At 40.2% G+C, this 21,960-nt stretch overlaps 1 protein-coding gene across 1 annotated transcript in view; it reads left to right on the top strand.

Moving 5' to 3' along the window:
• LOC146008974 (beta-microseminoprotein-like) overlaps window positions 1-13,301 on the top strand; it is a 34,303-nt gene extending 21,002 nt beyond the window's left edge. The window contains exon 4 of the mRNA XM_083148856.1: window positions 13,042-13,301. Coding sequence (XP_083004982.1) covers window positions 13,042-13,171 — 130 coding nt within the window. The 3' untranslated portion in view covers window positions 13,172-13,301. The remainder of the gene's footprint in view (window positions 1-13,041) is intronic.
• Window positions 13,302-21,960: the final 8,659 nt, after the last annotated feature.

The following is a 21,960-nucleotide window of genomic DNA, read 5'->3' as shown; positions in this document are numbered from 1 at the left end:
ACTGGGGGTGGGTTGGCTCTTGCTTGGGGGAGAGCCAGGCAGCTTGTGCTTACAATAGTGGAGCCTGCTCTTCATGCTGTCTGCGCTGCTGATGCCTGTCAGTGTGACAGGCTAAATCAGCAGTAGCCGGTAGCTGCATACAGCACCAATCATAACGCTGGGTGGGCGGGCTGCGGATGCATTATATTTAGACTTAAAATGAAAATAGAAATGACAGTGGATCAGGGGTAAGTGGTACTGCGTACCTGCAACATATTTCTTACAGGTACTCCGTACCACACCGTACCCCCTTACTTGCAACACTGGTAAAACCCCACCCAAATCTAACTCTCTCTGCACATGTTAAATCTGCCCCACCTGCAGTGCACATGGTTTTGTCCATCTAAGAAGGATTTTGTCAGAAAGAGTGAACTAGAATAACCCCCTTTATGTACTGAGTCTAAGGGGGATATTCAATCTCCGTCGAGCATCTCCCTTGGGGGAGATGCTCGACGGGCCCTATTCAATGCTGTCTTCCCCGACAGCATTGAACAGGGTTTCCTGGCAGAACGAGCCCGACATCTCTAGCTGTCGGGCTCGTTCTGCCGAGAACAGCCGGGAAGTGACGAGCTGCCGGCTGCAGCTCGTCACTTCCCGGCCGCAACTCGCGGCCACGCCCCCTTCTCGTCCCGCTGCAGGCAGGACATTGAATCCCGCCTGCATGTTCTCGGTCGAGCTGACCGAGAACAGGACTGGGTCACGGCGGGCGAGCAAGCTCGTCTGCCGTGACCCGAAGATTGAATACCCCCCTTAAGCTGCACTCCAATCACTTGTGCGCACTCAATACTATTCTCTTTAATTCTACCATTAATACAAAAAATAGACAACATTTCAATTTCGCCTGGAAGGTGTCAAAAACACATGGAACACCGATTCACATGTTTCTTGCCATTTCATACTAAAAAAAATGAAGAAAAGTGCTGATTTTTCATCTAGGCAATAGTCATTACTAATTGAATCCTATGGAACATGTAAGGAAATAAGGAACCTAACTTTGGGGGTTATTCTGGTTTAGTCCTTCTGTCAAATTCCTTCGTAGATGGACAAAACCATGTGCACTGCAGGTGGGTAGATGCTACTTTTGCAGAGAGTTAGATTTGGGTGGGGTTTTAATTCAAAGTGAGATCTATATTGCAGTGTAAATATAAAGCAGTAAGTATTTTCACAGAAAATGACTCACCCAAATCTAATTCTCTCTGCACATTTTACATCTGCCCCCCTGCAGTGCACATGGTTTTGTCCATCTAAGAAGGAATTTGCCAGAAGGAATAAACCCGAATAACCCCCTTTATCCTGGAAAAAGAAGATTTTTGGTCACGTCTACCAGATGTGTAAAAACTTAATTTCTATAGCATAAGGGGGAATCAGAAGTATACATTTTGGTCTCTGTCATTTTGAGGTACCATTGATAGTAAAAAAAAAAAGAGATGCAAAAGAGAGCAGCGCCTTTTCACTACAATGATTGACACAATTTATATTGAAAGTGAAAAATATATATGTAAAAACAAATAATACAATAATACATACAATATATTAAAAATTGATTGGGAATTGGGTTGCAAATATTGTGACTGGTATGGTAAATGGTAGAAAAATATATCTGATCTCCACAGCGCAAACAACTCTGCCCAGGGTGACACCAAGAAAGCTTCCACCACAAAAAGCTTTAAAGCATATACAGAAATAACAAAGTTTTTGGTGAAACACCCACTGGCGAGATGAAAATTAACTTACACAAAGTAGGTATTGTATAAGTCCAGGCGGATGGATAAATAATCTAAAGACTCAAAAGACAAGAGCAACAAAAAAAGACCATAGTGTGGTAATGTCATACAATTTCTGGATGATTTTGAATTAAGTAGCACACTCACAAAAGTGGGTCATATATGCGCATATCACCAGTCTTTGGGCCACATCTGAATTGTGTTCTCCTCCTCAGGTTTTTTACCTATAGGACTAACGGAAGAACTCGATAGTGCAATACTGTTTGTTATGAAAGAATAACAAAGTTTAATGGTGCACTCACATAAGATAAAACAAATAAAAACATATCACCCAATCCTGGGTAGAACGGTGTCCGGCCGGTCCAGCCACAAATGTACAAATGGTTCCACACAGAGATGATGCGGCTCCCACAGGTCCGGTCCGTTCGGTGATAACTATAAGCTTGAGCGCGCTTTCGGGCTAATGGAGCCCTTCCTCAGAAGCGTGTTGTCATTATCGACCGGGGCGGCTCTTTTATCCCCGTACATGATTTAGAAATCCCCAACAGGTGTTCTTTCCGGCTACGTCTTCCGGATATGACGTATCGCAATGTCCGTGAAGGCCGGAAGTGGTCTTATTCATTCTGCCGCTTGTGCGTTTCACATCTACTTCCTTATTTGCGTTCCAAAACTCCATGCATACTTTTTCCTGTATCTTGAGCCGCACGGCCATGTTTGGGAGAATGTCCATAATTTCAAATGTTCATAATACCCAAAAAAAGCGATAAGGAATAGAAAAACAGCGTATCAGGTTTATAAATATAGAAAATTCTTTATATAAAAAATTAATTAATTAATTATACAGAAATTCATATACATTTTAAGTGATTAAAAGGTTAAAAAGCACTATCCATTTAAAATTTAAAGTGACAATGTGCAGTATAAGGAAAAATCAAAGAAACCATTTAAGTTCGAAGTCACAATTCAGGCCTGTTGGGACCAAAGTCTTAAGTTTGTATATCCATTGCATTTCTGCCTTAGCAAGGTGAACTTCAACATCATTGCAACGCCAATTGGGGTTTATCTGTTGGATACCCAAAATGTTCTAATTTGACAAGGGTCCGAATGGTGACTTTTCTTAAAATGGGCTGGTAGTGTATGACTGTCTAAACCTTTTTTTATATTATAGACATGTTCGGCTAATCTGGTCTTTAGACTTCTAGTGGTTTTTCCTACATACACCAGACCACACTTGCATTCGATAGCATACACTACATTTCTCGTATTGCATGTTAGGAAGTCTTTTATAGGATATTTAAATCCTTTTACTTGGAATTCCTTAATTTTGCTTGTGCCTTTAGTTGACCTGCACATTTGGCATAAGCCACAATGGTGAAAGCCTTGGCTACGAATGCTACTCCTTTTAGGAACATCCAGGGCACTTCTGACCACAGTATCTTTGATGGTTCTTGAACGTCTATATATGAAACGAAGGGCAGGGGGGAGTTGTGGACCTATAATGGGGTCCTTTAACAGAATTTTCCAATTTTTTCTAAAAACATTTTCCACCTCCCTGTATTGACAATGGTATTGGCTAATGAACGACCATTGTGTTCCCTCATCAGTGGTCCTGGATTTTTTGTCCTGATATATCAGGGATTCTCTAGTTGTGTTATCAACCCTTTCTTTTGCTTTTTCAATTAGGTTTTGTGGATAACCCTTTTCCAGGAATCGTGTTCCCATTTCAAGGGATTGTTCCTGATAAACGTTTTGTTCCGTACAGTTCCTCCTGACCCTGAGGAACTGTCCATATGGGATTTCATCGAGCCAGTTCCCATGGTGTTGGCTTGTTTTATCAATGAAGCTATTTGAATCAGTAGCTTTTCGAAAAACTTTAGTATTTAGAGTCCCCTCTTTGATGTATAGACATAAATCAAGAAAATGGAGTTCCTCTTTACTTTTTGAAAAAGTTAATTTTATATTCCTGTCATTTAAATTTAGTGAATTACAGAAAGACTACAACTTTTCAGGGCCCTTGTTCCAAATAAACAACACGTCGTCAATGTAACGATGCCAGAGCACCAGGCCCGCCCCCAGCTCCCCCCCATGCCATATGGTTTGTGACTCCCAATATGACATGAAGAGGTTGGCATAGCTGAGTGCGAACCTGGTGCCCATAGCTGTACCGACCTTCTGTACGTAATAGTGGCCGTTAAAAAAGAAATAATTATTCCGAAGAATAAACCTAATTCCCCCTATAATAAATTCCTTTAGGTCCTCTGAATAGTCAGACCAAATATGCGTTCCACCTCTATTTCCGCCTTTGATACTATTGTGCAGGCTTTCAACAGTGTCTTCAGTTAGTGGTCTGCCGGAAGTAAATGGGCGGAAGTGACATGACAGAAAGGGAGAGTATCAAAATCTCCTCCACTGGCGCCGAACAATACGTCCCTAAAAGTCAAGGGGCGATCCTCTTCTCCAAAACTAGTGAAGGCTGTTTCATAAAATACCGTATGCCCCTTATGGGGTGAGGGGGTTCCTCTTCTCCGAATCTAGAAAGCTCAAAAACAGGTCCCAAGGGTAGCTGTCACACTGATGAAAGTAGTTGTAAATCCCTGCGTCCCTTAAAGCCTCAGTAGGTGATCGTGGTGACCCAAAATGAGAAATGATTGGGGGTATAGTGTAAAACCTTTTATTGAACATACAGATATAAACAAATAAAAAGGCAAGTGGAACCACTTGGCATAGTACCGTTTATGGTGGAGAACCGAGATATTATCAAAGTTCTCAAACAGACTTGAAGCTGAGCGGGATTGATCCCGGGAAAAACCAAAAGTCCACGCTCCCAAAAGTATTCCCCCTCAGATTGCGCACGTACGTCCGGTTCCACAGATATTGTGGGAACCCTTTGAGCCGGCGGGGATGACATTTGTGGGGGACAGATCATCAGTTAAAGATTCCCATACTATAAGGGAACAGCGGTGTACAATATAGGTTCCTACTTAGGCTAATGAACATAAGATTATGCAAGGACATGTATATCAGATCTATTAATGGCTGCACTTAATCTAAATATACATTCAATATTATTTCATTTATTATAGAGAACATACAAACAGGTATAGAGGAGAATATAATAATTTTCCTATTCAGTATATGGAATAAGTGTCTATCTAAAACGGCGCCCTCTGATGGTCAAAAATTATTATAATTATCAGTAAGTTGTAATGTGTACTGATCTGTGTCGCTCTGTATTTGTACTGTATTTTTGTTATTTATTCAATGTTATGCCAAGTTTTGTCTCCCTGTATTGTTCCTTTGTACGGCGCTGCGAAACACTTGTAGCGCCTTATAAATAAAATTATAATAATAATAATAATAGCAGAGAAATAAGTATAATACATGTGATACATGTTAACATGATAGATATTGGGACTGAATAAATAAATAAAAATACACACTAGGAAAAAATAATAATCATAATAATTAGGTATTGATATTAAATTAAATGAGTCCTACAGTATGTAGAATTATCATATTCTCCCATATATAACACTAAGGAATAATTCATAGGATCTTCTCGAGGGACTATTGAGGCTAAACAGGATGTATATGTTTCAAAGTACTATATTAAGTTCCATAGCCTCATTAAGACCTTTGGGGAATAAACAATCAAATTTAAAGGTCCAATATATTTCCTGTTTGCACAGGGTCTGGAATCTATCTCCACCTCGTTTTGTGGGAGGTATTGATTCTAGACCAGTCAGTTGTAAGTGTTTGGGATCGCTATTATGGTTCTCCGCGAAGTGTCTTGAAGCTCTGTGCAGTTGGAAGCCTTTTAGAACATTTCTTCTGTGTTCTAAGAACCGTGTTCTTAGTGGTCTGGTTGTTCTACCCACGTATCTAAGATTGCAACTGCAAGAGAGCATATATATTACATATGTGGTATCACAATTTATGAACCCACGAACCTTGACAGATTCATTCTCCATTTGGATAGTAGTAAGTCTGTTAGAGATATAACTACAGGTAAGACATTTATTTTTACCACATTTGAAACAGCCCTCTGGTTTCTTAGAGAGCCATCCCACTGTGGTTTCAGAGGTAGATCCGACATTGGGACCAGCTTTCAAAAAGCTGGGGGCCAACAAATTCTTTAACTATTTATTTTTGCGGAAGATGAACGGTGGTTCCGTAGGTAATAAGTCTTTGAGTACTTTATCCTGTTGTAAAATACAATAATTTTTTCTAATAATTTTTTGTATATCCCGTTATTGGCTGTTGAATGTGGAAATAAAAGCTAGCTGTGGTGTTTCAATATTGTGTCCTTTATTACTATTAGTATTTCTGTTTTTATTTGTAGTATTAGTGCACAAGAGAGTTTCTCTGTCCAATTCACGTGTGATGTTAAAAGCTTCGTTAATGAGTCCCTCTGGGTATCCACAGCTTTGAAAGGCCCCTATCATTTCTTCAGCCTGTGAGTCAAATAAGTCCTGGCTGGAGCAGTGCCGCCTAAGACGGAGAAGTTGACCCTTCGGGATATTTTTGATCCACGTAGGGTGATGGGCACTGTCAAAGTTGAGGTATGAATTGGTATTAACCAATATTCGATAGTTAGAGGTTTGAATCTTACCATCAATAACTTCCACTGTGATATCTAGAAAATTAATAGTGTGCGTGTGAGATGTGGAAGTGAAGGTTAAATGATAAGAATTAGAATTAAGGTGAGAAACAAAAGAGTGTATAGAAGTGATGTCCCCATCCCAAATAATAAACAAATCATCAATGTAACGGCCATAGAGGACCAGATTCACGCCGTATGGGGATCCCCAAATTAATTGGTCTTCTACCTCACCCATATAAAGGTTGGCATAACTCGGCTCGAATCTGGTCCCCATGGCCGTACCCATCACCTGTAAATAAAAAGTGTCCAAAAATAGAAAGTAATTGTGCTTTAAAATGAAAGTGATAGAATCCTTGAGGAATTGACGCATTTCCACAGGATGATCACCATCAGATATTAATCTTTTTTGGATACTCTGGATGCCCAAATCATGCGGAATATTTGAGTATAAGCTTTACACGTCCAGAGTAAGAAATGAATAAGACTCCGTCCATTCAATATTCTTTAGTAAATTGAGGAAGTGCGTAGTGTCTTTAATGTGGGAACTTAAAGTGGAAACACGTGGTTGTAAATAAAAATCAACAAATTGTGAAAGATTAGAAGTGAGGGAGTGGACACCAGAAATAATAGGACGACCCAGCAGGGAAGTGAGATCCTTGTGAATTTTAGAGAGGTGATAATAAATAGGTGCCGTGGGGTGAGGGTTAAACAAAAATGTTAATTCTTCCTTAGTGATGACAAGATTATTAACGGCTTGGTCCAAAAGCAATCTGAGTTCAGCAGTATACTTCTGAGTGGGATTAGAAGCTAAAACAGTATAAAACTTGTTATTAGACAGTTGGCGAAGGGCTTAATTTACATAATCAGTTCTGTCCTGAATAACGAGACCCCTGCCATTATCTGCCTCTTTAAAGATGATTGTTTCATCTTTTATAAGTTTTTTCAAAACAATTTGTTCCCACTTATTCAAATTGCTGTTGGACTTTGTCTTGGAAAGTTTGTTAGAAGAACACAGATTTTTGAAATCGTCCAGAGTTGTCTTGTAGAACGACTCTACAGTAGTTCCCTTTGCTTTAATTGGATCAAATCGGATCACAATTTGAGCTTAGTTTTATCAATGTCAAAGATCTTTTTAGGACTACTGTTATTTTCTTCCCATAACTCTGCCAGAATATCTAGGGAAGTCTGGTCCCCTGTATCTAGAAGGATGGGGGTGGCTGATTCGGTGGGATTTAGTAATTTCTGGTTAGCAAAATATTTCTGTCTACACAATGTTCGAATATAACGATTATAAATGTTGGCTTCAGAGGAGGGTGAAAATTTAAGTTCCTTTTTGAGCAATCGGAGTTCAACGTTATTCAATTTTTTGGAGGAAATATTAAAAATATTGGTTGGTGGAATAAGGTTGCGGCCCTGAGTTAATCTCTTGCGTTGAATCTTTTTACCCCCCCTGTTTCCTCGGCGCTTAAATGGCGACCTCTTTTTGGGGTTCCCTCCCTCGGATATCTGTCTAGGTCCCTCGATATGCGAGGTCCTAAAAAAGAATCGGTATTGAGGTCTTTCCTAGATCTTTGTTCCTTGGGTCTTGCCCCTGAATGGTGGTAAGTTGCGTCGCCCTGACTATAAGGTTTGGTATTTGAGGTTCTTGTATACCTATTCGGTATAATCTCATCTGATCTAAGGTCAACTGTTTTTTCCGTCTGTTTTCTATTGTCAAATGTTCTATTTTTATAGCTATGATTCTTATTTCTATTTTTAAGACGATAGGATCGTACACTGTCAGTTTGGTAATCGGTCAAATCCCTATGGAATTTTTTACATTTGTTATCTATGATCACTTGTTCAAATTTCATTAATCTGTCCATGACCTTGCTATCTCTTTCTTTGTACTCCTTCAGTTGGTTATGGGGTTCCAGTTTTAATTTAAGGGTCTCTATTTCTCTCTCTAATTCCTTTGCTCTTTTAATCCTATATTCAATATCTAATTCCATCAGCGTAAAATAACATTTATGAAGGATATTATCCCACTTCTCTTGATAGTCTGCATCGTTTTGGAAGATGGAGGGCTTATGGAGTCAGAGACCGCATGGTAGCATTTTTTTATCGATGTATTTTTGCAAATTTGTACTGTCCAACCACTGTTTGGTCTCTTCCTTCAATAAGTCCTCCAGTTCCTCAAAATTCTCTTTTAATACATCATCATTCTTATCTATTTTTCCTTCAGGGTGCTGGTCCCATCTGGAAATATATGTTTGTCTACTGTTTAACCGTTCATTGTAGTTAGAAAAACAGCTCATCTCGGCCGACCAGTGGACTTAAAGAAACAAAAAAAACACAAGGTCTAGTCCCGTTAGAGACAAAGATCCTATGAATTATTCCTTAGTGTTACATATGGGAGAATATGATAATTAGTTCTACATAGGACTCATTTAATTTAATATCAATACCAAATTATTATGATTATTATTTTTTCCTAGTGTGTATTTTTATTTATTTATTCAGTCCCAATATCTATCATGTTAACATGTATCACATGTATTATACTTATTTCTCTGCCATAATAACTTTACAGAGCGACACAGATCAGTACACATTACAACTTACTGATAATTATAATAATTTTTGACCATCAGAGGGTGCCGTTTTAGATAGACACTTATTCCATATACTGAATAAAAAAAATATTATATTCTCCTCTATACCTGTTTGTATGTTCTCTATAATAAATGAAATAATATTGAATGTATATTTAGATTTAGTGCAGCCATTTATAGATCTGATATACATGTCTTTGCATAATCTTATGTTCATTAGCCCAAGTAGGAACCTATATTGTACACCGCTGTTCCCTTATGGGAATCTTTAACTGATGACCTGTCCCCCACAAATGTCATCCCTGCCGGCTCAAAGGGTTCCCACAATATCTGTGGAACTGGACCTAAGTGCGCAATCTGAGGGGGTATACCTTCCTTTGCACACATAGGTCCGTAACGTCACTTCCGCTAAATCATGTCCAGCGGGAGAACTACTCAAACAGTCGAGTGTCAAAGATAACGCTATCCCCGGTGGTTATGAAGCCGTCACGTCACTTCCGCCCATTTACTTCCGGCGGACCACTAACTGAAGACACTGTTGTAAGCCCGCACAATAGTATCAAAGGCGGAAATAGAGGTGGAACGCATTTGCGTTCCACCGGAGTTGATAGCACACATCGAGTGGAACTTCCCACGCAAGCATCCACAATTACTACTGGTAAAAATACCTTCTTTCTAATATACTTATATATAAATTGGTCAGCCTATTCCTTCTGCCATATATGTTGTATATCTTATACAGATGGGGCCGGGCTCTTCTTTGCTGGCGAATCGCCAGAATGTCACCGCTGGCGATCCGCCAGCAGCCTGGCTCACCATCTGACTGAGACGCGCGTGTCTCAGTGTCCATGCGCTGGGGGGGACGGAAACCTGTCCGTCTCCGCTTCAGGGAGACGGACAGGTTTAGGGGGGTGCGGGGAGGCGGTGGGGACCCCGGGTGACCGCCAACATGCCGGCGGTCACCTGGGGAAACCCGTCAGAAGGGGACGTGCGCGCATCTCGTGCGCGCGTGCCCCCTTTCGCAAAAACAGATGGCGCGTGGTGGGGGATTGCGTCGCCATTGCTATCCCCTGCAAAGAAGAGCACGGATCCATCTGTGCATTAGTATAAAACCTCCGGCCGATCATGTGACTGTGATTGATCATTTTATCCTAACCTGGAAGTAAATAGATTGCTTATACAACTTTTGTACTATATTTTTCTCTTTTTCCTTCCTATAAACTGCAAATTAATTTTATGCTAATTATAGTTATCATATGTTTGTCTCCTAACCGTTTTAATTTTTACAAATACAGTATTGCTTGTTTGGGTACTTGTTTCCTAGCACGGCGCCCGCGATTTTGATTGCATTGATCGCGGCAGAAAAAGTCGCGTCGATCGCATCGCATGCAACCAAATCACATGCGATGCGATCTACGCAATCGACACGATTTTTACATTGGAATCAATGTAAAATGGTCCCTGAGACCCAATTTTACATTGACTCCAATGTAAAAAGCCCCAAAACACCCCCAATTTTAATTGCACCCCCCCCTCATGGTTGAAATGCCCCCCATTGTTAACGCCACCCCACTCTTGACGCCAACCCGAAGCATGGCAAGTGCAGCGAGCCCGCGAGGGGCGGCGGTACGCGTCCTCTGACCTTTTCATACCCCCACTATCCACGTCGGCGTGGAGTTGATTTTATAAAGTGTGGCAAGCGCAGCGAGCCACCGAGCCCGAAGCGTGGCGAGCAGACGCGCATAACTTTACAGGTATACGCGTCCGCTCGCCATGAAACGCGTCAGTTGTTTCTCACTCCTGGACAGGATTACTTGCTTCATTTAGCCTACCCTACCGTTTGGGTACTTTTACCATTGCCTCCAGTGTGGGTATATACTGCGACCTTGTGGTGCTTCCTGATTTACCCCCCACCAATTGGATACCCCCTGATTATTTCCCATCCACACCATTGGGATACCCCCACCTGGATCACCCACCTTCATTGCATGTCCCATTGTGCATCCTCCAGCGGCCTGAGGGGGGCACCGTACCACCCTGGTAATATTTCCATCCATTTACCATACCAGTCACAATATTTGCAACCCAATCCCCAGGAGTGAGCAATTCAATCAGTTTTTAATATATTGTATTTATTATTGTATTATTTGATTTTACATAAATATTTTTCACTTTCAATATAAATTGTGTCAATCATTGTAGTGAAAAGGCGCTGCTCTCTTTTGCATCTCTTTTTTTCCTATGGTAGAACTATTAGGGATGGACTACCCCTAAACAGAGCAGCTGCCTTTCTTTGAAGATCAGCTCATACTCCCAGGCGCCCTTGTCTTTGTCTCTAACGGGACTAGACCTTGTGTTACCATTGATAGTAAACCTTATAAGAATTTTCTTTAATCAATGTGTAGATTTAGCTACAGTAGACCCAACTGCATTTCTGACAACTTTTAGTACTCTTCATCTAGTTGAAGACCCAAGTGCTTCTTTCGCTGACTCTCATGTCTGTTCCCAGATTTGAGAGTGCTACTTAGGAGAATAGAGTGTTTTCATTACTTTATGGATGTTTTCATTCATTTTTGGACTCTGTGTAGTACATGCTATGAACAAGGTAACCCTTATAAAGAAATAAATAACTATTTAACCCTTTGAATGCCAAGTGAATTTGTCAAAATAGGTGTAAAAAATTGGCAAGCAAACCTTTTTATTCATCATAATGACCTGTAATGTTTACCTTATATTGGAAATATAATCGCTTTTTCACAACATTTTTATTTGAATTTATATAAGAAATGTGAGTGATGCTGGCATTTTTAGCAGATATTCTGAAAATCTCTCACAGACATGTTGGCACTCAAGGGGTTAATAGGCTTTAACCTTTTGTATCTAAAGGTCCAGTATAATGCAATAGCATCAAGCATGAATGAACATTCTAAAGATTTAATACAAATATCATAACTTCCAATATTCATACCTGAAAACACATTATACTGTAGATCACACTCCTGCTCTATACATGCCCCAACCATTACTCAATAAAGCACACTGCCAATTCCACTTGTGAACCCACATGTAAATAACCTCTTCCCCTATTCGCAAAGGAAATTTAAAATAAGAACATCCAGTATTAGAGATATGCATGTTGAATACTGAAAAGCTGAGATGGGCATGTTGGTGTAAATGTAATAGGGTCTGGGATTTCATCAGAGAATGTCCATCTTTTTAAAGTGGCAATACCTGTTTGGTTTTTGGTTTTGCCTTGTAATTGATTGCCATTATACGCCCATTCTTAGATGAAATCCTGGACCTCCGGCAATTTAGAGGCGGACATTCCACAATGCAACATATTAGCCTACCTAGGGCCCAGCAGGTCCCAAGGGATAAAGAGATACTGGCCATTTAAAAGGTTCCCAGAAGAGCATTGCGTGACTACCACATGATGTCATGACATCACATGGATCTGTCCACACTCCCAAAGTCCCTTTGATGTAATTTGATAAGATAAAAAAACTTTTGGTTACACAAAATGGTTTCATCCATTGTATGTGGGGAGTCAGTTTACTTTAAATGTGACACAGGTATTAAGCCTACTTCCAAAAGACCTAGAGCCTTATTCAGATTTGTACCCAATGCCGATGTTCTTGTTAGACTGTGCACATGCCAATGGGCTTTATTAATGCTGCCTGCAATCAGAAAAAAAAACTATAGATTTTTTGAGGAAGGTCCCAAACCGGTATCTTGCCTAGGGCCTCATGTCAGACACTATTACATTTACCTCTCTGAATTAAGTAATTGTATTTTTTCCTCTTTTAACAGAGGTTTCTTGGAACATACACGTACTACTTTTGCCCTATATGCCTACATACTGTATGTCCACACTTATTTGGATGTTTATGCTATTGGTGTACTGACAAGCACCTGATCACATAACACATTTAATTGTGGAGGTAAAATGGTACAGTATTTCACCTTTGTGACATTTGCAGTAATGGAACAGAGGAAGAATGTATGTACTGTATACTTAAAGTCCCTACAGGAATAACATTTTATGTTTCTCTAATTTTATTGGTTTATTTATTTTATTTAGTTATCTTACACCAAAAAACTATGACAAGATGAAGTGTAAGTTCGCCTTTAACAAAACGACCTGTCAATATGATCTGATACCCAGTAAGGATCCAAGAAAGAAGTGTGAACATTTTGAAATGGCGGGATAAACATATTGTCTACAAAAGACACCTCCAGACTAATCTAACTTGTGAAGACACCAGATGTGGTTTATCTTGTACCAAATTGTCTACAATATAAACAATATAAATAAAAAACAGTATTTGCAAGCATTAAAAACTGTCATAAAGTCTCATTCTTATAAATAGCTCCATTAACTGTAAGAAGTTACATGTGATTATTTAACCGCTGAACAGTTTCTACTAGGGATGAGGGAATAGACATCCCTAATTGTCCTCTTAATATGGATCTCTGTTCCTATATTGGACTTATATCATGGAACAGACTATTAATTGAAATGGGCTAAGACGGTTTCGTATACCACTCATGATTCATGGGATAAGTCCTGCATCCTTGATATTGCAGAATGATGATATCCTATGGAGTGGTGACAGTTGCTAGTAGTCCTTTGCTGGTAATTGCTGACCCACGGTATATTCTGCACAAGTCCTGGTTCTGGTTCAGGTTTGTAATCCACAATGGGTGGTGAAAGAGGATGGGGTGTCTGGTGCCTGATGTGTTTCGCTGAGGGGTCCCCAGACACCTTTTTCAAAGGTGTCTTTCGCTTAGTCAGATCACTGTATTTATACTTACAGCCAAATATGTCCGCTGATTGCTACAGCTGTTCATTATTAGCATCATATTAGTGTGAATATACATGACTTTCCTTTTAAAAACAAAGCAGTTGATAAAACGTTTTATACTCATAATTGGATTCGTTCCTGGTATTGTTTTTGTCCTGTCTACATGCTGACTTGGTGCAATTCACCTTTCGACATTTAAAAAATCCAGATATTGGTGTCAACCGTGTATTGTTGTTTTTGTTTAGAAACTGGTTTAAAAAAAACTTGGAGACAAGATATTTGCTTATCTTTGATTTACAACGTTACATCCAGGAAGTTCATCAGTGTGCAGTGATAGGAAGAAGTAAATTTGAAACTAAACGTATTATTATTAAGTGATGTGACAAATGTGGTGGCAGATAATTCATCCCCATCCCCAAAAAAAAAAATCGTCGATGTAGCGGCCATAGAGGACCAGGCACACCCCGAGTCCACTTCCCAGCACATGTTGGTCATCCAATTGATGCATGTATTGGTTAGCGTAACTTGGGACAAACCTGGTCCCCATCCACTGCAAATGAGCTGTTGTTAATAAATGCTTATATTTTTAATTACAAGTTGTGTGAAAATGTATCTTTACTCAAAAACGCAGTTTTTTTCTTTGTACTGTACCTATAAGGGACTGACTATCCCTGTAACCAAAACTGCTGCTGTTTGATGGGAAGCCCTAAGCAGCGCCGGAGATCTACACATAAATCATCCACTTTCCAGAGGTGTAGCTAAGTTGCCATATCAGTACTGGGGTGCTGCTAAGTGTGCTGTATCAGTCCAGGGGTGCTGCTAAGTGTACAGAATTAGTCCAGGTGGGTTGCAAAATGTGTAGTATCAGTCCAGTGTTTGTGTCGCACACTTCTGTCACTTAGCTTAGTCATCCAACTACCTTGTAAACAATATTGTGAGGTGTTCAGAATAGACTGGAAGTGAGTTGAAATTAATGATATTGAGATTAATAATACTGTAGGAGCCTCCAAATTATGTGTTTTACAGTAGAAGTTGGCATGTCACTGTCATCTTATGCTTGTTAACAATTTCAGTGTCAATAAGCGAGCTGTATTCCATTTATAATATATTGGTTCTGAATCTGAGACAGATGTACCCATGGTCATAGCCACCCCCCTACTAACTCATGCTAATGTAAGAACCCACTTTTCTGATTACAGCCATAGTCATGGCTGTGCTGGAGATATGGCACTTTTGACAATTGATGGGCTGTTGGGCCAGTTCAGATACCAATCTGTGGTTGGCATATAGATAGATTGGGAGGAAAGGCCAGCTCCCGCTGACACGCCCACACTTCTGTGCATTAGCATGGTCGCTACCCAGTGGCCACCTACAAATGTCCATTTCCCAGAAAGGGTGGCCCAATAAATCCATTTCATACATATGCAAATGACCTACAGTATTCTTCACATGTGCCTTCACTGATTTCTTTTGATGGCTTTGGTGCAGTTTGCTCAAATCCACGAGATGCATCCATAAACCCTCTTGCTTCTGGCTCTGCGTCAGGCACAATACATCAAAGACCAACTTATACGGTTACAAAAGCTAAAAAGACTGAAAACAAAGTTGTTTTATTCCAGTTTATACTATATGAACATTGGGGATAAGAAAGGGGATAAGGAGAGGAGGAGGGGGATTACCCTGGAACCCAGGTTTACCTAGCTTGTTTGTGGAGGAGATACATCAAACCTTCAAGTGTAGCAATAAACTATAACAACCAATCAATCAACTTCTCTCATTTATCTAGCACAGTGTATAAAATGACAGTTATAAATTGAGTCATGATACATCTCTTCTGGGACAGAAAGGGAAGATAATGGGGGAATGGAAAGAGGAAAGAGGAGCAATTCTCCCAAGCTTTGTGGAAGTCTGTGACAATGTCATTAAATAAACTCTTAATATATTCCGACACAACAGCCCACATAGGAAAGTTCACTGTTTTATATCAAGGAATGTCCGCTGAGTTTTTCAATAGGTTGGAAAAGTAACATAATGAGAGGCAGGGGGCAATTTTAGGTATCATGCTGTCCCTAGACACAACATTATTGGTTACGCCCATCATTTCACTGCCCCCTACATTCTGGGGCCTTCCAACTACAAAAGCATCAACAGCCTCACCCCCTCCACCAACCCAACCTACTGACCATTACACACACACACACACACACACACACACTCCCCCCCCCCCCCCCAGTTACAAAAGAAAATAAAAAAAAGACCTAGCCTCATCTGACTATGGGTCAAGCAGGGCCTTCATACAAGTGAGCATGTTGTGCCACCTGCCCCCCAGCATCTGTTAGCCAGTGGCCATTTACCTCACCGCACATGCCTGCTGTTAGCCATAGGCGCGTGCCTCAAAAGCATGCATTATTGGACCAATAGGATTACAGTGCAACCAACACAAATTAGACCTCGTGTTATAGATCTTCGGTAGTTTAGAGAGAACCAACTAATTTGTATATATTTTAAATGTATTTTCTCTCAATGTGTATTTATGGATGATTGAGCAATTCACTGTCTGTTGAACAACAATCTGTAACCACTTTCCCAAGCTCAATCCAACTTTTCATGGGGATAAATTGTGGAGGAGTATATGGCATGATAGAACAACGAGAGATGAAAAATAGTTATTTTATTGTGGACGCACATATATTAGAAATTAAAAATGAACTTTTATTATAATAAATTAAGATATTTTTCAGAACAACTGCGACATAAAAGAATATAAAGGTGACAAAGATAAAAAAAAGTGTTTTAAAATTCATGCCATACTGTGTGTCCAGATAGGCATTAATTAATTGGAAAATAAATTGAAAACTGTGGTTGGAAGAGTATTAAGTTGAACTTAATGACTTAACCCCTTGAGTGGTGGGCTTTGCTGGGGCAGGACAAACCTACTAGGGCAAGTTTGTCCTGCCCCAGCAAAACACACCACAGGACGTTGGAAGCCCCCCCCCTGTCCCTGTTGCAAACTCCCACCCCCCCCCAGTACCCACCTCACATCTGCTCCGGCGTTTATTTGTACACCGGAGCTTCCCTGCCGCCGCTGCCTTACCCGCCTGTCAGCAGTGACGTCGGCGGCAGGCTGGGGCATGTTCGCGGCGGACTCAGGTGCCGAACATACCAGAGCCTGCCGCCGACATCACTGCTGCTGTAAAATGAGTGGCAGCTGGTGGCATAGTGGCTGGGTCAGGGGAGCTCTGGCATACGCCGGAGCAAAGGTGATGGTGGGGGGGGGAGTTGCGACAGGGGGGCTCTAGAGGTGCTGCGCCAGTGGTGCACACCTGGACACCATTGGTGCGCACCATTGGTGCGCACCTATTTTATTTTAGTGGTATGCCGGGAAATTTTCTGGGACAGCCCGCTGCGGCAGCACAGCTGAGCCTGGAGAATTTCCGGGCATACCACCCAAGGGGTTAATGATGAAAGGTCAAATAATTCTTCATCCAAAATAACATTTTCACGAAAAATATTTGGATCTTCGTGTAGCCGCACACATATGGCAGTGTCTATTCTGCAATTTATGCACAAAGATTACATGTAGTGCACTGAAGTCACAAAGGCCCTGATTCTGGTTAACTCACAAAAGCAAATTCTCTCTCTAATGGACAAAACCATGTACACTGCAGGTGGGGCAGTTGTAACATGTGCAGAGAGAGTTAGATTTGGGTGGGGTTTGTACTTCAAACTGATATCTATATTGCAGTGTAAAAAATAAAGCAGCCAGTATTGACTCTGCACAGAAACAAAATAACACAAATGTAACTTTCTGCACATGTTACATCTGCCCCACCAGAAGTACACATGGTTTTGTACATTAGAGAGAGTTTTTGATTTTGCGAGTGAACAGAATCAGGCCAAAATGTGTAGCTATGTGAGCTGCTCTTATGTCTAGGGATTTAAATGATAACATGTGTTGCACTGGAATTACAGTTTGTATATTAACATAGGTTGTTTCTGTGTCCAATTATTCATAAGGCAGCTTTACTAAAGGCACAGATGCCTAGTCCTGCTGTTTCTATGTCGGCCGGGACTGGCAGCTGGTGGTTGAGCTGACAGCTGGGGCAGGCAGCTTGTGCAGTGGTAGTGGTTCACCGTGTGCGTATAGCTATGAAAGCTTCAACCGGGTCCCACCACTAATGCACCGACTTGGCTTAAAATAACTTGTTCTGTACAGGTATACAGTTAAAGTGCAAGGATATATATATATATCTGGCTGGTGGCGGCGGCACTCTCAGACTGTGACTGCGTGAAAGAAGACAACTGATGCCAGCTAGGTGATTTTCTTTTTAATTCAATACTTTTTATTGATTTTCTCAAACAAACACACAATAACACCCCAAAATATTGTTCCATGGAGTGCAGGGCAACATTGTATACATCAATATATAGGTATGGTATAACAAAGCAGTGTAATATATAGTAAGACTATTGAGCATGGTTGTAGCGGTGTGATATACACCAATAGGATCACCCTCACAGAGTACCCGTAGGCACCATACGGGTAACACTTTACGTTAAGGGTAAAGGATATTATATCAGACATAGAGTTTACTGCTAAAGTCACCTGAAGCCCTACAATCCTAGAGTTAAACCAGGTTTAATTTAGGATATATGGAACACAAAATAATAATATTTATAACCCAAAACAAACCTCCCTAATAACCCCCCTCCCTGTATGAACCAACCCCAACTTAGGTATACTTGGATCCCTTAACCTACCCCCACTACAGCTATTCTATACTATCCTAAACATATAAATCCCCCCTCCCCCCCCCAAAGGAATAGACTTGGATCCCCTAATCACTACTACCCCCCTTTCTACTTAACTATCTATCTATGTCCCCCCACCCATAGCTTCTATAGTAGGGAATAAATAAACGGCTGTACAGAAAGAAGAAAAAAGAAATCAGTTTTAACTAGGATGCACTCCTCATCCACATTGTCCCGTGGGACATAAAATTTTTTAATTATCGTTCTTTATTGAAATGCAATTAAGGGTAAAAGGCCATCATGTATTATTATTGATAGGTCAATTGTATTAATTGTCCATGACCTGGTATGCTGGGTCCCTGTATCAGGGATATTGATGGCGAAATATTAAAAACAAAGTAATGAATATAGAGTAGAAAAGAAAATAAGAAGATTAAAATCTGTAAACTGTCGTTTTAATCAAATTTATTCTGATACTTCTCAGATAAGTATCAGTGATGTTGTACCAGTGAATGCTTTAGTAGTCAGTGGTATGGAGCCGCTGAATGTGTTATATTGTGTGCAATTGCAACCATTGATATTGCTGGTATGGCTTTTTAAATGTTGCAGTATTTCAGTATTACTTCATATATGCCGTTGCCATCAGGAAAAAGCACTTATTTTATAATTTTGGTGGCCACTGCTGTATACTCATGGGTGTCGTTCAGTCCAGGTGTAAATTAGGACAGTACTGTCTCATATCCTGTCAGGGGTATTGCGGCTACAGAAGTCGGCCACAGTTAGTATGTGCCAGCTTTATCTGTGTATATAATTACCGCTATGACGGATGAGGTTCTCACTGTAATTGGCATAGGGACCCCCGCTGCCGATATTTTAGACAGTATTCCCACTATATATGCAGGATATATGCATACAGCCACTAGATGTGCTTTTATTTTATGCAACTTCAAAACGTTAATTGTGCTGGTATGGCTGGTTTTGATTGTTGCAATTTTGTACTTTTTATTCACATATACTGTTGCAGTTTATAGCAGACACTGTTTAGTATTAGTGAAACAGTATAGATATTGTTAATTAGGGTGCATCAGTGTGCACTTTCACCATTGATCATGAATTGCATATGCACATTAAAGCTGGCTGATCAAGCGGATAGGATAATGAGCTTAATACAGAGACATCAAGACATCAGACTGAGCGACACTTGATGTCTCTGTATTAAGCTCATTATCCTATCCGCTTGATCAGCCAGCTTTAATGTGCATATGCAATTCATGATCAATGGTGAAAGTGCACACTGATGCACCCTAATTAACAATATCTATACTGTTTCACTAATACTAAACAGTGCCTGCTATAAACTGCAACAGTATATGTGAATAAAAAGTACAAAATTGCAACATTCAAAACCAGCCATACCAGCACAATTAACGTTTTGAAGTTGCATAAAGTTGCACATAAAGTTGCACATCTAGTGGCTGTATGCATATATCCTGCATATATAGTGGGAATACTGTCTAAAATATCGGCAGCGGGGGTCCCTATGCCAATTACAGTGAGAACCTCACCCGTCATAGCGGTAATTATATACACAGATAAAGCTGGCACATACTAACTGTGGCCGACTTCTGTAGCCGCAATACCCCTGACGGGATATGAGACAGTACTGTCCTAATTTACACCTGGACTGAACGACACCCATGAGTATACAGCAGCGGCCACCAAAATTATAAAATAAGTGCTTTTTCCTGATGGCAACGGCATATATGAAGTAATACTGAAATACTGCAACATTTAAAAAGCCATACCAGCAATATCAATGGTTGCAATTGCACACAATATAACACATTCAGCGGCTCCATACCACTGACTACTAAAGCATTCACTGGTACAACATCACTGATACTTATCTGAGAAGTATCAGAAAAAATTTAATCTTCTTATTTTCTTTTCTACTCTATATTCATTACTTTGTTTTTAATATTTCGCCATCAATATCCCTGATACAGGGACCCAGCATACCAGGTCATGGACAATTAATACAATTGACCTATCAATAATAATACATGATGGCCTTTTACCCTTAATTGCATTTCAATAAAGAACGATAATTAAAAAATGTTATGTCCCACGGGACAATGTGGATGAGGAGTGCATCCTAGTTAAAACTGATTTCTTTTTTCTTCTTTCTGTACAATTCAAACTATTAATCAGTTGAGAGCACCCAAAAATAAAGAGAAACAATATATATAAAAAGTTTCTTCTTTTGAGAATAATTCTCCATCCACAGGGATACAATCCCAATACACCACTTGGTGCGGGTCATACTGTCTGTGTGTGAATAAATAAATGGCTGTCAGCTATCAGCTAACCTATGCCTAACAAAACTAATTTACCCCTACCTCCCACCCACCCATCAAAAGGATAGCTATAGGATGGACTATCTGGGGTTGCGGACAAGTGGTATCAAAGTATATTGGATGCATTATTTAAGCATAATATCCGCTGTAACAATCTAGAGCAGTATAACAATTACAGGAACAAACACCCCCCCCCCCTCCCCACCCCCCATACAGGATAGTACAAGTAGACAGGAAGGATAGAGACATGGAAACTGGTCTGTATTGACAACAAGTCAGGCCAGTCAACCAGTTCAAGTTATGGTAAGGGCGCAGCAGATGCTAAACAGGAAAGTCAGTCTGGTTATAGAAAATGGTATCATGGATAAGGAATATAGAATTGATGATTTGCTTTCCCCCAAGGAAGCTAATGCTCTACAAATAGCAGAAGCCTGGCACCCATATTCAATAAACTATTTCTCCCAGTTGTACGGTCCGAATGGTTTAAAATCATTTGCCCAATTAAAAGAAGAATATAATCTCCCGAATACACTCTTCTTTCGATATTTGCAATTAAGGAGTGCTGTGGAAGCACGCTTAACAAATTCAGCCCTATGGTTTAATGAATCTGAGTTTAAAAAGATTATTAAAGCTATAAATACCAAGAAAATAATATCTAGAGTATATGGTATCTTAATGGAAAACAAAAACAGAGACAGTCTAATAGTATTAAAGGAAAAATGGGAGAAGGAGATAGGAGAGATGTGCGACCTGGAATGGTCTATGGCCAAGTCAATGGTGGCTAAGGCGACAAACTCTCTCCGAGTTCAACAGACCCAACTCCTTATTCTACATAGATCATATATGACCGCCTTAAAATTGGCGAAATTTGCAGGGAGAGCTTCATCCGCCTGCCCTAAATGTGGAAATGCTCCTGGGTTATTTATCCATTTAATATGGGATTGTTGTCAGGTCTCTCAATTTTGGGATAAAGTCAAATCTATTATAATGACGACAGGGAAACCAATTGAAATCTTGCCTCTAAAGTGCTGTTTATTGGGAATAGTGCCAGGGGATATTGACAGGAATGATAAAATGTTTATCGTT

This window comes from Crinia signifera, chromosome 6 (genome assembly GCF_055691185.1).
Source record: "Crinia signifera chromosome 6, ASM5569118v1, whole genome shotgun sequence".
NCBI lineage: Eukaryota > Metazoa > Chordata > Amphibia > Anura > Myobatrachidae > Crinia > Crinia signifera.
Note: the sequence above shows the minus strand (reverse complement) of the source record. Positions and strands in the feature narration are given on the sequence as shown.